Here is a 17,360-nt window from a genome sequence, read left to right on the forward strand (position 1 = left end):
CATACGTGTGCACAGGGTGACCCAAAAATAGAGAGAAAGAAAATATTGAAAACCCTCCAAAAAAAAAAAAAAAAATGAAAACGAAATTAAAGTCCCGCGTTAATTTTTTTGGTTCTTTTTATTCGAAAAAGAAAGAAACAACCCTTTCAAAAAATCGTTGAATTATTTATCATTTTCGAAGAGAAGAGAGGAGAACAGAAGTGAAAGATGAAAGAAAGGAAGGAAAAAAAAAAGAAGTAAGAGCGTACGTTTCTTTCAGGCGGGTTTTAAATTTTTCATCCAGCGCGTTTGAAAATTGATTAAGATGAGTAAATTTTAGAATTTTATTATGTTATTTGGTTCACCCCGTACATTGTATATTCTGGATATATGCCGTATAAAGCACAGGATGAGGTCGCGAAGAGAGCAAAAGCACGAGTACGACGAGTGGAGTAGAAGTAAAAGTAGGATGAGGTGAATAATATATAGGTTAGGCAAGGTATATATTGTACAGGTATATAGGTGGGTGGGTTGGTTATGGAAGCAAGGAAGCGAGCAGGATGAGCGTCGGGGCGTCGTCGTCGTCGTCGGCGACGCGACGTCGTCGTCGGCGGTGGTGGTGGCGGGCGTCGCTTAGCTGAGAAAATCGATGGACGGGGGAGCGTTGCTCGAAAAGTACTAGGGTAGAAATTTCACGCTGGGGGTCAAGGCCTCGTTTTCTATACAGCGAGTCTAATCGCTCGAGCGAGAATTAATTCGCCCCCGCCAAAATACTATTTCCACGTCGAATTTCGCACGCGCGATGAGACGACGAAGAGAAAACAAAAATCAAAATTACAATCGAATAATTATACTGTCTAAAAACGAAATGTGATTAGAAGAGAAAAAAAAACTGTACGCAACGGACGTGGATAACCGACCGAAATTTTTTACATCTTCTGCGCGTTACCGAATAAAAGTGAGAGAGAGGAAAAAAATGCTTTCGACAAATTGGCTCTCTTTTTATATTTGTAACCTGAACTCCCCCGCTGTACCGATTCATGTATACCTGCTATCTGCTGCGTAGGCATTTATAAATTAAACATATGTACACATATATTCATGGGGTGTGTATATGCGGAGTCGAAAAAATGAAGAACAGAAAAAACGGAATATAAAAAAACCGGAAGACAAAAAAAAAAAAATGGAGAGACAAAGAAGGGAAAGAGTGAAAAACGAGATGAACAAAATAAAAAAGAAAAAAAAAGAAGAAATTTGCGTATTTAAATTGCGAGGAAAAGGTTTTTTCTCTTCTGCAGAGGGGAAATATATACCCTACGTCAAAAGCGAATGAAAATGTTTGCGAAGCATCACGGAAGTCCGTATATAACATAAATGTACATAGAAGTCTTCCTATTCTGTGTGAGGAGAGGGCACGTTTTGTCTTTGTCGATTTTTTTTTTCTACGTTTTTGGCATATTTTTTTTTTTTTTTTAACCTCAACTCTCCACGTTTTTTCATCCTACACGCGAATACATATAAAAATCTACTAAATAAATACATTCGTTTGATTTGAATAATTTTTTTTAATATATAGGTACTTATTATTTCTTCACTTTTTCTTGTATATTTAAACCTACGCTTTTTTCCGGAGATTGTCGTACCTAATTTAAAAACTCTCATTGCCGGTCCCATCGGGTGAGGAGGTTGACGAAATGGGAGGATCGTCAACTTCGAGGAAGTTATAGGTTCGGACTGAGCGCGGTAGAGGAGAGTGAAATTTTTTTTTTTTTAGATTTCAAAAAAAGAAACCAAGAAAGAAAAATTCCTTCGAGTAAAATGAAATAAAACAAAGGAATTTAAAAGAGACCGGAGGCATAAAGAATAAATAAAGTAAGCGGAGTGAAGTTAAAAAAAAAAAAAAAGTAACGGAAAAAATGAAAAGAAAGAAACAATATTAAGAAATGTACATTTAAAACCGAAACCTCCGCGCTGCCCATATAATTCTGTTGAAAATTTATGCGTCGAGGGTAAGAAAACGTCGAGATGAAGAAAACGGGGGAGGGGGGATGACGGAAGAGACGCAAAAAGTACGTAACAGAAGGCGGATAATCTCGATGAAGTGAGAATAAAATCGAAAGAAAAGAAGAAAAGAAATGGATTTAGAAAAATATATATAAATAATTTGAATAAATAAATTAAAAAAACAACGGAGAACCGTAGCCACGTCGATATTTGATTAACCGGAATTTCGAATTTCCTTTGGGAATTGACTCTGCAGGGAAATCGAAAGAGAAATAAAAAAAAACAACGTTCAAAATTTGAAAAAAAAAATATCCACCGTAAATATTTGCAACGGTGAGAAGCGCGTAACGAAAAAAATTAAACTTCAGAACAAAAAAAAAAAAGCGAAAGTAAAAATCGCCAAGTGGGAAAAAGGGAAGTTGGACAGGTGAAGTCAAAACCGGAGGGTTAATCTACCTATACGGATACAGTACCAAAACGAACGATTCTATTTTTCCTCGTAAAAAAAACGAATCAAAAACGAGAATATCTTCAATTTTGCTGCAGATGTAGGTATACGAGGAGTGCAGGTGTCATATCGTATATCGCCGGAAAACGGAGAGAAAAAAAGAGAATAAAACAGAAAAGACGAATAAAAAAAAAAAAAATGAAACAACAAAAGCGGAGTAGAGAGAAAGCTGGAAAGTGAGTATAAGATGGGCAAAAAGAGCAAAATGTATAAAAAAAATAAGGAATAAAAAAACGAGAAAAGGGTACCAGGAGGCGAAACCTCCATCTCCTCCTCTGCCGCTGCGAGGTCGTCAGCGAAGGTTCCCAACGGATGTCTGAGGGCGCAGGCAAGTGAAACGGACGACTCTTGCGGCCACTGGGGTGGCCGTAACTCTAGCCTTACTATTGCCACGTCCTGCAGGCATCCAGTTCTTCCCCGGCCCTGGCAGGATGTTTCTCCCCAACGAGCTTGTCACCAAAAATATGCGACCACTGGGTCGTATTAAACCTTCCCACCCCTACCTATCTACTCCCCGCGTTTCTTCACCCCTGCGACTCTCCTCGTCGCTCAACATTCGTTTCCTAATCATTGCGTACATTATACGTTAAGATAACGCCGACGACGAGTGAGAGGGAGGAATGAAACGAAAAAAAAAAAATCCAATAACAAAGAACTTGACAAAAAGACTCGCTTCACGTGCGCATATTTTTATATGGACGGAAAAAAAAAAGAAGTTTTTCAAAGTTCTCCTGGAAACTTGGAAAAAATCAAAGAAAACTTTTGAGCAAGCCATTTTTTAGCCTGAAATCTCCCCTTCAAAATGGTTTCCAAAAAGTTTCATGTACGATTTTTTGGCACCGAGTAATTCAATTTCTAACGATCGAAAACGCAATTGATTCATCGATTTACTCGTCGATTCTACCCTCAATGACGTGGTTCGTCCAAAAATCGAATAACTCGGTGTCAAAAAATTGTACATAAAACTTTTTGGATACAATTTTGAAGAGGAGATTTCAGCCTACAAAATGGCTATCTCAAAACTTTTCTGCGATTTTTTCCAAGGACCAGGGAGAACGTTGAAAAATTAGTGTTCGAAGTTTGAACCTTCGAAGATGATTTTTTTTAAATACTTTTTCATCAAGTTAGAGCATTTCAAAAATCGGTATTATTTCACCGAGTGCCGGATGGTGCGTCGTTAATATTGTTCCGCGAGTGTCCGCATACCTATGTAGACACATTTACGGAGATGAAATGAAAATATCGTTAGTCAAACATCATTTTCATCCGTTGCAACGGCGCGGCCCTCATCGACTCTACTAATTGATTAAACGTAGATGGGGCGCCTTTTGTTCCGGTAGCTGTATACGTATATGATTAATAAACAATTTATTTTTGAACGTAAAAAAGTACACGGTTACACACACACGTACGTGATTCCGACGATGCTGCAGTGCAGCTACATCGTGCATCACAGGGGGAATAATTAAACAACCGTCTGCCGTCTGTGGTATATTTTAAATTGTCCATTAGTCACACCCGGTACTTTTATACTCGTCCCGTATCATCGTGGCCGTACAAACGTGACGCCATATCGCACAAAGCAACAACTATCGAATTGCATTTTGCAATTTTTAACGAATGATAAAAAAATCATTCCAATCTCTCCTTTCCATTTATTCCTTCTGTGTCGTACAGAAATTTTCCGCGCGGATTGAATATTTTTTGATAATAAAAAAGGAGAAAAAAGACACCGCTTACATTTATGGAAAATTCGGTACAATGTGTACATGTGTACATGCGGGTTCTGAAATAGGTTGGAAATACGAAGGTAATTATATCCAACCGAGTCGAACCCCGTACAGGTGGGCGCACAATTAGACATTTAATTACGACGCAGAAGACGGCTGAGGAGGCGGGCGGTATGTATAACGTGAGATGTGGAGTTCAGAAACTTATATACACCGAAGCGTGGTATATACAATGGTAGAAAATGGAAAACGGAAAATGGAAAATGGGGAGAAACGGGAGATTGAAGTTCCGAATTTAGGATGTTATACGTACACATCCCATCCGATAGGTGTGCGTAAATTTTACCGAATATATGTACGCGCGCCTATACATATGAGCGTCTGCCACGATACGAGAAACGTCAGAGTGTCGTCATTTTCTTGTTCGCTCAAAGGGACCCCCAAAACCTAGAGATTAAGTTCCTCGCGTATATACCTTTCAAGTGAAACTATAGACGCCATTTCTCTCCCTCTCACTCCCCCCGCTTCATTTTTACTTCACTACATTCATCCCTCAATTTTCGAAAGATGAAAATTAACGTTCACCTCGAAAATTGCTATTTTACAACCTCGTATTACACGTACATACCTCAAACAACCCTTAGAGGAAGAAAATTTATTACACGAATCTACGCTTAGGTACAAAATTTAACAAAATTATTCATCAACCACCCCTTTGTCGCTGCGGTACATGAAAAATTGCACAGGTCTACTCGCAGCCGCACAAACCGCCGATGGAAAAAAAACTTGATAAGGAATTTTATTTAATTTTTTTTCGTTTTTCGAAAAAAACTTGGGAATTAAAATTGTAGAATTAAACTCATAATTTCCGCAACAAGTGCCAACTTCCGTTACACCCGCTGTATGTGATAATAAGTATGTAGTATATGTACGAACTTGGCAGAAAAAGGAAGTGAGCTTCCCATACCACAATTTGCAAAAAAAAAGTGCAAAAAACGCGACGAATATATGTGTGGGTATGTATTGTATACGTGGTCGATATTGGATTTCAGTTTTTTGCTTCTGCTTCTCCAATTTTCTTCATTTTGCAAAAGTCAAACTTTTTTTCCGAGTTTCGTTGGAGCAGTTTTTACTTTATTTGTTTTTTCTTTTAAATAAAAGTTAGTCAGGCAGTACACGGTACACGTATACAATACACGTGTCTTATGTAAAGTTGATTCGTTCGTCTTCTCATGCGTCTGTAGCTCGCCTTGATTTGGCTTTAATCTTGAGCCAATTATACTGATGAAGGGTATATGTATATAAATCTATATATAAGTAATATGTACGTGGATGGAGACGGATGCGTACCATAGGTATATATGGTAACCAGATATATCTCCCGAGGAACGTAAATTACAAACGTAGGTACATACAATATCTACTTATAGGTATGTATAAATGTACTGTACAGACACACAGAGGACTCTTGTACACATACGTATACGCGGAATCTGCAATCTCGCGTGTCATTTTGTGTAGAATTTGCAAACTAATATGTACGTAGGTACACCGTATATACCCATCTCTTCCTATACGTACAGCGTGTGTATTATACTATAGCCAACTGTTTTACATACATAAGATACCTGTAAGCCACATCTCCGAAGTCAGAAATCGATATTCGTTATACATACATATATAATGTACTGTACGTGCGCCATGTAATATAATCTTCTCTGCAATGCTTGTAATAATAATAATTATAATGAATAATAATCACGTGTCAGTAACGAACCGCGTACAACGCACCTATGTACAAGAATTTTTTCAAACCTCCTGTACATAGAAACGTTGATGAAAGTAAACGTGGCTAAGTAATAACATGCATCTAACGATAATACAGATAAGTATGATCTGAAGATGCTTCTCCCGCAACGAAAAAAAAAACCACCCCCGCAAAACTCTTGTACACGATTCAATTTCGCCCACATTATACACCAAAAAACCTACAAAGAATCACGAACACTACCTATGGGTAGGACAAGTGAACCGATAGATTTTTTCCCTCAACTTTGACAGTTTCAACGGAGGGGGAAGAAAAACCAAAGAAAAAAAAAAAATAAGCTACGAGCAAAACATACCGCACGGAAGATTTGAAAAATTCGAAGCACGCAAATGAGGGTATTATAAACTTAGTGCGAGAGATAATACCCGTACGGTTAAACGTGGATTAATATTTAGGAATTCGAGTGCAGAGGGTATAATAAAGTGATCACGACGGCGGTTGTATCGGCGGTGGCGGTGGGTGGGATTGGAATGAAAAGGTTGATCGTTCGACGCGAAGTTACCCCGTCAATTTTGACCCCTCATTGAATGAGTGGAGGAGAGACCGAATCACCCTGTATAGGTAGTATACGATACGGGCGTATTAATTCACGTATAGCGAAAGGCGGGAGGGTGGAACGACCCGGGGAAAAGAGGGAAAGAGAAAGATGAAGAGAAAGAGAAAGCTGCGCCAGTGCGCGTGAAAGAGCGGTCAAGATCGATTCGGGTGAAAATGGACGGGCTCAAAGCAATTAAAACATCGACACACCCCGCCGATTTGACCCCGTGACTCTTCGAGTAACCGGTGGGAAAAGGGAGGGAGGAATGAAGCGGGAGGAACGGAAACGCGATGGTTTTACCGCTCGTCCGTACTGCCCTCTTTTCGCAAACGCCAAAAAAATGCGAAAAAAAATTTTATTAAAAAGGGCATCGAACGCTTAATATGATCGCGTCGCACGCGATTCTTCTTTGTGGCGAAAATTCATTCTCCATATTATCGGAGAGAGAATTGTGCTTTTTTGAAACAGATGAGGTAAAAGGGCCGGTGAAAATAAGGGAAAACATACGAAAAATAAAATGCAAACCGAAATGAAGTGATACAGAGTCCGAACAAACTTCGAGAGTTATCAAAGTTACATAATTGTAAATATGTATGAAAAATTTAGGCGATTAGGTACACGTGAACCGAAACTTCTCTGATACATATTTCTGTACAGTTGGGTACATATGTTTGAATGATCTTACTCCAACAAATAATTGGCTTCGAAATACATATTGAGAAAAATTTGAATTTACTTGAAAGTAAATTATCTACCTATAAAATATTGTAAGTATACAGGTATCTATATAGAGAGCAAAAACTTATTCAAATTATATCAGCCATGTAATACACGAATGTATATAATGTAATAAATAATATTTAATCGGATCAACAACTAATTTATATCAAACAATTTGTAACAGGACGAAAATCGATAAAGTACATTTACGGTATAATTTGAAATATTTAATTTTCTAAAGTGATATTAAATTTTTCTATCCATCGCGTAAAAAAAATTCAATAAACGAAAGATGAAGTATAATATTTTTAGAGAACAAAAATAACAAGAATTAATTCCTGTTTTTCCTATATTCGACATAATTAACGTAAAATGAGAAATGCGAGAGTAACAATTTATTTTCGTTTCAAATTCTTTCGAAAATCACGCGACTGGATCAGAACCAATAGTTCGGTTGAAAGTTATTTTTTTATTTTTCATTTTTCTTCTTTACTTTACTCTACTTTTCTTTCTATCTTCTCTTTCTCACTTCACTGTATCGTCGCTTTCATTCTCTATCCCTTCTTTCTGGTACTTTACTTTTTCAGTTATTTTTTTTTTTCCCATTTATTCCTCACTTTTTACGATCCTATATACGAAATGAAATATAATATTCCAACACACGACCTGCATCCATCCCTCTGAAAGAAAGAGGGGAAAAGAAAAAAAAAAAAAATACAAAAAAAACCTTTTCCCTTCAGTACTCTGCACCACCGACCCTTTCCCAACCGGCACTCGGACCCCTGCAGATCCGTAGGTGGAAAATGAAAAATACAAAAAAAAGAAAGGAAAAAAAAAAAGAAGTAAAATAAAATGAAATAAAAAATTTTCACCGCGCCCGGCTCGATTTGAGGGATGATATGAAGGGATGATGGAAATAACGTAGAGGGGTGGGAGGTGAGAAGGAGAGCAAATGGAAACGTAGGACAAGGTGAAAGGAGAGAGAACGTGTGAATACGAATTGCGGGAAGAAAAATGAAAGAAAAAAAGAAAAAACGAAGCAAACGAAAGTAGAACATAAAAATAAAGAGAGAAGGTGAGAAAAAGGGAAAGGAGGTACCTACGGCAATCTTGATAAATCACCGCTAGTTCTCCAAACGCGCCAAAAAAGAGGAAAAAATAAAGTACATAGTTCGCATTCTTCGCCCAGGTTTTCACCGCCACCTCTTTTCCTCATTTTTCAAAATTCTATTTCATGTTTTCCCGTTCGGAAAATGACCAGATATTATCCTGTACAGTTGTTCAGATAGGTACGTGCGCACGCAGAGAAGATTTTCGTAAAAATTAGATAACCGGCAAGTCTAATACGGATTTTAGTTGAAATTTTAATGAGGAGAAAAAAAATAATTGCCAGGCACGTCGTTCGAAGAACTAAAAAAAAAAGTCTCGACGTTTCAGCGGGTAAAGTAGGAGCCTGCCGACGAATAGCTACTCCCATTTTCCCTTCCTTATACTACACACATTACACCAGCATCCCATTCTCATCATTCCCCGACCTTTTTTCTCCCTACTACCTTATTTCTTTTCTTCTTCCTTTTCCATCTTGTTTTTTTTTTTTTTTGGTTTTTCTAGCTCGTATATACCCGGTGGCTATTTCTATGGATCGTTTTAATATCCCTACAGAGTAGATGGTCCGGGGTCGAGGGTAGCCACGGAGAATCGCGATTAATATAGAAAGGAAAGTAGAAATCCCTTAATCCGAGAGCCACACGCCACGTACACACACAGTAGGTATATACCGGAGCACCACAAATTAAAAAAGAATGTGAGCTCATCTCAGATTTCATCTCTATATCCCCCCTTACCTACTTACGTATCTATACCATCTATGTATAAATATCAATTTATTTATGTGCTCAGATGACGTACGAATCAATTGTTCTAATTGTCCTCGTTGCTTGTCAGGACGAGGGAGACGACGCGATAACCGGGCAATTAAAGTCGACAATTAGTTAAAGTCGAGAGTAAGAATAAGAAGCGGAAGAAGACGGCGACGATATTTTCCAATAAACTTCAACGTCCGTTATATACCTTCGGCATATAATCCGAAGAAACCAAACCGCCCCCGCCCCCGGCTCTTCTGTACTTTCCCTCCGCCCCCTTCACGTTGCACTGCAATAACCTCATACCTTAAACCCTCGACATTATTATGTACTTAAGGATCTTATGTACTATATACACACGATGTATATACTATTATTATATCATATCTATATAAAACAGATTCACGTATACGTATATACCGGCCTGGTATCTTTAATATTCGACGTTGCAGAAATAGATGGAAAAGAAAAATCAGAAAAAAAAAGACCAAATTTTTCTTCTTCGTTTGTTCAGATTTGTTTCATTGTACGCGATCGGGATTTTTAATTAGATAGAATAATTAATTAGAAAATTTCATATAAATTCTACACGATACACCTTTTCATGCGAAATAATTATAACTCCTATATATATACCTACGACTCTACATAGCAAAGTTCGTGATGTAAAGAGCATGACAAATGATTGTATAATTTTATTAATCGAAAAATAACGATTTTCCTTTCTTGAGAATTTGGCGGAGCTCGTCTCGTCGTGTACGGTACAATTACGAAGTGATTTTTATCTCGTTTTATCCTTTTTTTCCAAATCTATTTATTAATTTTTTCTCTTTTTTTTTGGGGGGCTACAGTGTAGGTACAGCATGATTTACGAGGTGAATAACGGTGCCATACCCTTACAGGCCACGAGATAAAAGGCTCGAAAACAATGAACCCGCAAATTTTAGGGAGAACGTATATATGTATATATATACGTAGCGTACATACATTATACACGTATACATACCTGTATGTACATTGTAAATTATATGGAAAAAGGAGAATAACGTTCTTTCAAAGGAAAACGAAAATTTCGAACAACCCGCGCGTATATTTTATCTTGATCTTAAGGTTAATTTGATACGCGTGGGGTGTAACTCTTTGACGGTTAACCTTGACCTTTGACCTCCTCTTTATCTTTCTCTCCCTCACTCTCTCCATCTCTTTTTTTCAACCCGGGCCAGACGCCGTAGCTGGTCCGAGTTTTAGCCAATTTTCCAGCTAAAACGCGGCTCGCGCGCCCGGAGAGAATCATATCTTTTATTCCCTCCCCCTTTCCGGGACGCAATTATACTTCCGAAGTAGATAGACGCCCGCCATAATGTCCCGGATATACACCTGTGATTATCGAAGCAAAATTCTTCGATGTTCATTAGCGAGAATTATTTTCAACCGTCGAATAATCGTCCGCACCCCCCACAAAATGGGGGCTGTGCAAGGGAAAAGATGTTGAATTTACGGGTTTTTTTTCGCCAATTTTTTCTGAGACGCACTGAGAATCGAAAAAATCTGTCGAAAACGATTTTGAAGCTAAAAACTTCGACTTTACGAAACGCTATTGCAGTATTTAAAATACCTCGATACGATAACTGGGTCGGTCAGGGTATTCGATTAAAGATTTACGGACAATAATTGCTTCAGAGTCGCATAACTCGTGCAAAAAAAATCGTACGAAGAATTTAAAAAATACGTTTTGAAGATGACACTTCAACCTTCAGAATAACACCAGAAAAATTAAAATCCAACTACTGAGGCACTCGGTACACCTTCTCAAAGTCAAAAGTGGACTTCGCGTTTTCGACGGGACTCGAATCAGGAGGGTGTAACTAGTGAAAAAAGACAGGTAATTCAAATCGACAAAAAGCATCTAAAAGGTGAAGCTTCAAGCTTCAAAATGCTTATTTTTGCAACCTTCTACCTCAATTTCTCGATGAGTTATGAGTCTTCGAAATCGGACGTTTTTCGAAGCGAAAACAGGGTGGCTCGCTAATTTTTATACGTAGTGTATAATCAGCAGATGGGATAAAAATCGGGTTGTATATATATGTGATGGGGTACCTGCGTACATATACCTGTATATATGTATATATTATACTCTAAATCATTCAACTGACGGATATAGCTGCTATTAATGGGGTTGTTGTTGCGCAAGAGAAGAAGGTACTTGTACTATATCATTAGATCGCAAATAATTGCTCAATACTACGAGTGTGTATACATACGCGTGTATCAAGAGTATTGTATATATATACTTCCTATGACAATACATACGATATACGCACATAATGGAACGCATACATGCCAACGATCCGAATTTAAGAAGACGGTGTATATATTTGATTCCATAGAAAAAAAAAACGAGAAGAAAAATATCCGAAATTTATGCAACCAGCTCAATAGTGATTACAATAAATTACCTCATTGAAATAATCGAATATGAATAATTGAAATTAATCAGCGCATTCGGTGATTGAAAAAATAAACCAAAAATCAAACCGCTCAAATGTTTGAAAAGAGCAAGAGAAAAAATGTCAAGTGGGTAACGATCTACCGCGTGCATACGATGTTCGGCGCACATGTATGCATACCGATTTTTCAGTATACATATTACCTACATTCGATAAGTTGGAGTTTGCCAACCATGTACAAGTACCTATACACCTGTACACAAAAGTATGTATATATGTACATATATAAAGTCTGCAAACTGCGGTAACCTGCTGCAGTAAAGTATAATGTACTTTGAAACTGTCATGTACATAATACAGCACATACCGTACGTTTATATGCATGCAATGATCGAGGAAAATTCATTATTTTTTGCTATATTTCATTTTTTTTTATCCTCTCGAGAATCTCGGTAGTTTTGCTAACGGCGCAAAGAATCTAGGGCTGTTCGCGTTATATTAGAAAATATGTATACCGTACTATAAACACCGGCGTATGCGATATTACTATCAAAATACTTGCGAGGTCATGAGGGGCGGCGTGGAATTTATAGAAAAGCTCTGCAGCTCGAAGGTATCCCACTTAACGTGGAAAAACCCTCCTCTTACGTACATAAATATCATATACCATGTACACGTGTACGAGCATGTACCCAGCTACGTATATACGATATGACTTAAACCCACCCCTGCGAGAGCGATTTTTCAGCGGAGAATTTATAAATAAATGACGCGTAAAGATGAACGTGTGTACGAAAGTTATAAATAAAAATGGTGGTCGAAGAAAAAAAATCATACGTCTTCAGATACGTAAGTACCTAATGGACAATCGAGGCGACCATTTACGTACAGGGGAGTTACGCGGGTATCAGATATTCGGAAACTTGTACGTTGGTAAACGTACGACATACCACGTAACACGTATATACCACCCCGCGCCATCTTCGTGTTATAACCGCATAAAATACATGCAATGTCGCACACGTAAAATAGGTACACGTAGGCGCATGTATCTCTTCCTAAATTCTCTATACATGTATCTGCGAGGAAGTTCTCCCGGCGAAACGGAAACTCGCCGGTGAACGGAAGTAGTTTGAAATTTCGTCGTATATAGCGAATTATTGCAGTTACCGTATAGCACATATAATATACGTATATACAACTTTGTGATATATACGTTCGATGTCCCGATAGTTCGGTAAATTCATCGATTAGATCTCGCATTAGTTTTCGCCCCTATCGGATGTGCAGAGGATAGCCAAAAACGGATTTTGAATTCTCACTATTTTCTGGGAGTTTCGAACGAAAAAAAAAAAACAAATTGGGAGAGAGTCGGAGACGGGAAGGAAGTAGAGATTCCAGAGGAGGAGGAGGGCAGAGATTATCCGCGCGTATGCCGGCAGAAAGCGTCTCTAATTAGGTCGTCGACGTTGGATGTCGACGTGCTAATCTCCCGCGAGTGGATTAATCGTAAGACCGACCGACTACTCGCCTGTATCATCATATCCCTCGCTCATATGATGACCGAAATTGGAAGGAAAGCGTCAAAATATTTTCCAATGATACCGCCACAAAGCGTTACACGATAATCTTAGCGTACCTATAGCGGAAACGGAAGTCCGAGTATCGAGAGAGCAAATGCAGGATGGAGAAAAAAAAAAAAAGGGGAAAAACGGGAAAAGCCGAAGGTGAATTGAAATTACTCGGTTGTTTAATGGGGAGGGGGGGTTGCTTTTAGGGGCACATACATATTCACGTATGTGTGTATGTATAATATATATGGTGGGTATAACTGTACCCAGAGGGAAACCGGAAGTAAGAACTTAAAACTTAAACCCAAAGTTGAACTTGCTGAACTTAGACCACTAACGTCGTTCAAACTTTGAAGGAATCCTCGAGCAGGTTCCCTGCTCCTCTAAACTGTCATAATAACCGAAATGGAATCTCGTGAGGCGAAGAGACCGCGGGGGTCAGGGGGAGGAAGGGGGGGGGGGGGGGGGGGCTAATTACACGAATCTAAATTGTTCGACAAATTTTCGCCTAATTTTTCGTTTACCCCTTTCATCGATTTTTTGATATGGGGGAAAAAAAAAGGGGAAAAATTACCTACGCGCGTGCATTTGCAGCGTAGGTTTCCCTGTGTGTATTTCCCCACTTTGATATATAAATCCACCGACTATCAAAACCCACGAAGTGCGTTGCACTTTGGGGTTCGAATGGATACCACCTCTAGCCACTCACGTTCTTACCCTAGACGTATCTATGGGATTTAGAGCTTTCGAGGGAACTTTTCCTCTTGGAAATGCAAATATTAATTAAATGTGTGCAACCAGCATAACGTAATCTCAACTTCTACATGTATAGTAGGAGGAAAATTATCTACCGGGGAGAGGATTAAACGCCGTCTGAATACCTTATACTCCGCAGTTCTTCCTGCTCTGGGGGTTTTTTTTTTTTTTTCTCTCTTTTGCTTTTGGCAAATTTCAATTTCAATTTTTTTTTCGTACAGGTTCGATCGAGGAATATAGAAGGCAAATGTACCACCGCATCGTATCAAACGAATCGATGGCGATAATAATTTAAGGAAATTAAGATAATTTCGATCACTTGCCTACTGCTCTGGTCGCTGCGATGGAAGGTCGTCATTTTTCTCCTGGTTGGTTTACCGACTTCCACGTCCCGCTGATCGAGGCAATCGGAACCAGACTCGGAAGCGGAAGATGAAGATGAAGAAGCGTTTCGTCTTGACGTCATCTTCATTTCTGTTGTATATCAATTAAAATTGTTTAATAGGTCACTTACTTATTTTTAATAAAACTACCTATTTTTCGAATTCGAAACTTCCACACTTATATGCACGACACGCACGTACACAGTCGTTTTACACCGGTAAAACGATTAACACCTTCTTGTTTTCTTTCTTTGTAATTATCATACAATTAGGCGGACGATGATAATCGTCGATTTAAATAGAACGGAGTTCTCTGCATTTCTCTTCAAATTTTATCTAATTTTATATTTTATCGTCATCTCTTCGGAATCTCGATATTTTCAATTTCATCCGAACACCCTAGTTTCAAATATTGACCGTGATTTTTTTTTTATCCATCACTCTACCTCGTTAATTGTCTTCTTCGTTTCGTTAATTTCATCAATTGCGAAGCTGAGGCGATAGAAATAATACGAATGATGTGAAAAAATAAACATCACCGTACGTAACTTTATTTATATATTTCAGTTTTGTGCGGACGCATTACTATTCAATTAACTCCAAGTGAAAACGACAATCAAATTGAAATCAAATCAAATCAAATCTACACTTGGCTATGTGGATTTATAATGCAGTGTCCATCAATCAATCAATCAATCAGTCATTCGGACGATCAATCAATTATATTGGTATACCGTCGATTTCGTGAAAATCCTTTTTTCCTTCATATTTGTACTAGTTTATTTCTTACTAATGACGAAACGAAAATATCTCCCCGATCAATTCACGATCGTAATTAGAGGCCATTGAACTACTACTCGTACGTCGTTCGTTACGGTAAACATCAATAAGTTGTATCATGTTTTTTTTCTTTTTCATTAGCATTAACAACGATTCAAATTTCACTATATTATCTTCTCCGGTTTATTCGCCAACACCTCGTGTCATTGTTATTAACAAATCCTCGTGGTCGGTGTATAAGGATAATCCGTTTGACAAGCGTGACACAAACACAAAAGTCACAAACCACACGCACTTTATTTATCTTCTCAAGAGAACGAAAAATGCGAAGCGAAACGTGATTGTAACGTAGGGGGTGGACGAGGGAAAAATTGAACGAAACAAGGGGAAAAGAAAGGGAAAAAAAAAATAATTGTCAAACCGCAACACGACGTGCGATGGATGTGTATCCGAGTGATTGAACTATCGTCGATCGAAGTTTGGGTAAATCGGACGATTGCCGATAAAATTCACCCCCATTTAGCGGTGATTAATTTCTTCGATACTTCGCCGATGATCGTTTAACGCAGAAGTACGACGATGAGGAAAACGACGATAACAAACGATGCCGAGTTTCTTTCATTTCTCTAAAAGCCGATGAAAAATAATCCATAGGAAATAGAGAATCACTAGTTTCTATTCTCCATTCACTTCTCGTTTCACTTTATCGTCGATATTCTTCGTACGTCTCTCGGACGAGCGAGAAAGACAGCGAGACGAATAAAATTTTCAACGAACGTTAAAAAAAAAACCAAAAACCAAAAACAATAATCGAGGTCCAGAACCGAGAACTGGTTCACTCCCTCTCTGATTTATTTTATATAAATTTCGTTCGTTGGATTATTCACAGTTCCAAGATGCAGAAATCCATAATTTATTGTTTATTAACAAATTAGGGATGAACCAATCGAATGTATAAAATGCTATTCGATTGACGCACAAATTTTCATGAGAGAATTGAACTCACGACGACACCACAGAGCCACACAAAAACGTACACAAGGACTTAATCCCATGAAAACACCATATCCTCTGTGTATCACATGTAAACACTGAATACCATACTACGTTCTCGTTTTCGTATTCGATAGTTATCTACCTCTCTTCACCTTACTTGTTTCGTTCGTTTTTTTAAAATTGACAAATTTTTTGACTTACAACAAATATGCGTGTGTCGTTGCACCGCGATACATCCCCCTGTGAATCGGGCGATCGATTTCTTATCATCTCTTGTTTCGACAATCGATTAAATTCAAAATATTATTATTTACATTCCTCCGGCGATAGGTCGTCCCTTGTTCGGCCTTCGTTTTGTCGATAAATTGTCACAAATATTAATCTACTATAAGCAGCACCGCACCGCAAACAACGTACTTACAAACGAAACCTTGCGTTCCGCCGCGGGTACGAGACTGGCGTCGAGACGACGTCGGCTCACTTTCCCCCACCACTTTTCAAAATGTGCATCCCCTCCGCTCTGCGTACACACAACCCGACGTACACGGCGCCACGTTCTGATCCTCCCCCTCTCGCTGCCGGTTCCCTACTACCGCTGCCTTCCCATTCCTCCTAACTTTCGGAGCCGACTGAGGCAGCGTCACCCCCCACTCCGGGCTCCCTCGATTTATTCATCCCCTCTACGGCGCCCCCGAGGACTCGCGCCGAGTGAACCCGGAGCGTGACACACGCGCGGCCGAAATAAGGGTGGGGGAATCGGTCGCGTGGCGTCCGGAGTAACGTGGTGGGGATGGGGGGAGAACGAACGCGATTCGAAGCGCAGGCGCGCTCGTTGCGGAATCGCGTGAACGTAGGGAACGATCGAGGGTAGATTTTTGAGGGTGAGAAGAACCGGGCCCGAGAACGAAGCGAGTGGAGAGCCGCTGGCGGGTTCAGGTCCGTCGTAAGAAGAAGAAGAAGGTAGCCGGGCAGGCAGAAGGCAGAGATACGCGCGTCGCGCCTCGACGTATCGGGGGGAGGAAGATTGAACGAGGAGATCAGGCCGGACGGATAAAATTAACGCAAATTAGACGGCCGCCCGTTCGCCCGCCGGGGGGTATTCTCCCGTCGAGAATCAAACGTTTTGCGAAGCGTTTCGTATATAGTTCGGGGGCGAGGGGTTCGAGTCATCCCCTCGTTGACGATGGTTTTTCGCGAGCGTCGCGAGCCGTCGTCTACTAGGGGATACATATTTATGCTCTCTGCGTTCGACAATCAA

The 17,360-nt window shown here is 39.3% G+C and overlaps 1 protein-coding gene across 1 annotated transcript in view; it reads right to left on the minus strand.

Moving 5' to 3' along the window:
* LOC105690744 (irregular chiasm C-roughest protein-like) overlaps positions 1-17,360 on the minus strand; it is a 172,855-nt gene that overhangs the window by 35,520 nt on the left and 119,975 nt on the right. Inside the window, exon 7 of the mRNA XM_048657255.1 lies at positions 14,267-14,417. Within this exon, the coding sequence (XP_048513212.1) occupies positions 14,267-14,417 (151 nt within the window). The remainder of the gene's footprint in view (positions 1-14,266; positions 14,418-17,360) is intronic.

The sequence above is a fragment of the Athalia rosae genome, chromosome 6 (assembly GCF_917208135.1).
Source record: "Athalia rosae chromosome 6, iyAthRosa1.1, whole genome shotgun sequence".
In the NCBI taxonomy this organism is placed as follows: domain Eukaryota; kingdom Metazoa; phylum Arthropoda; class Insecta; order Hymenoptera; family Athaliidae; genus Athalia; species Athalia rosae.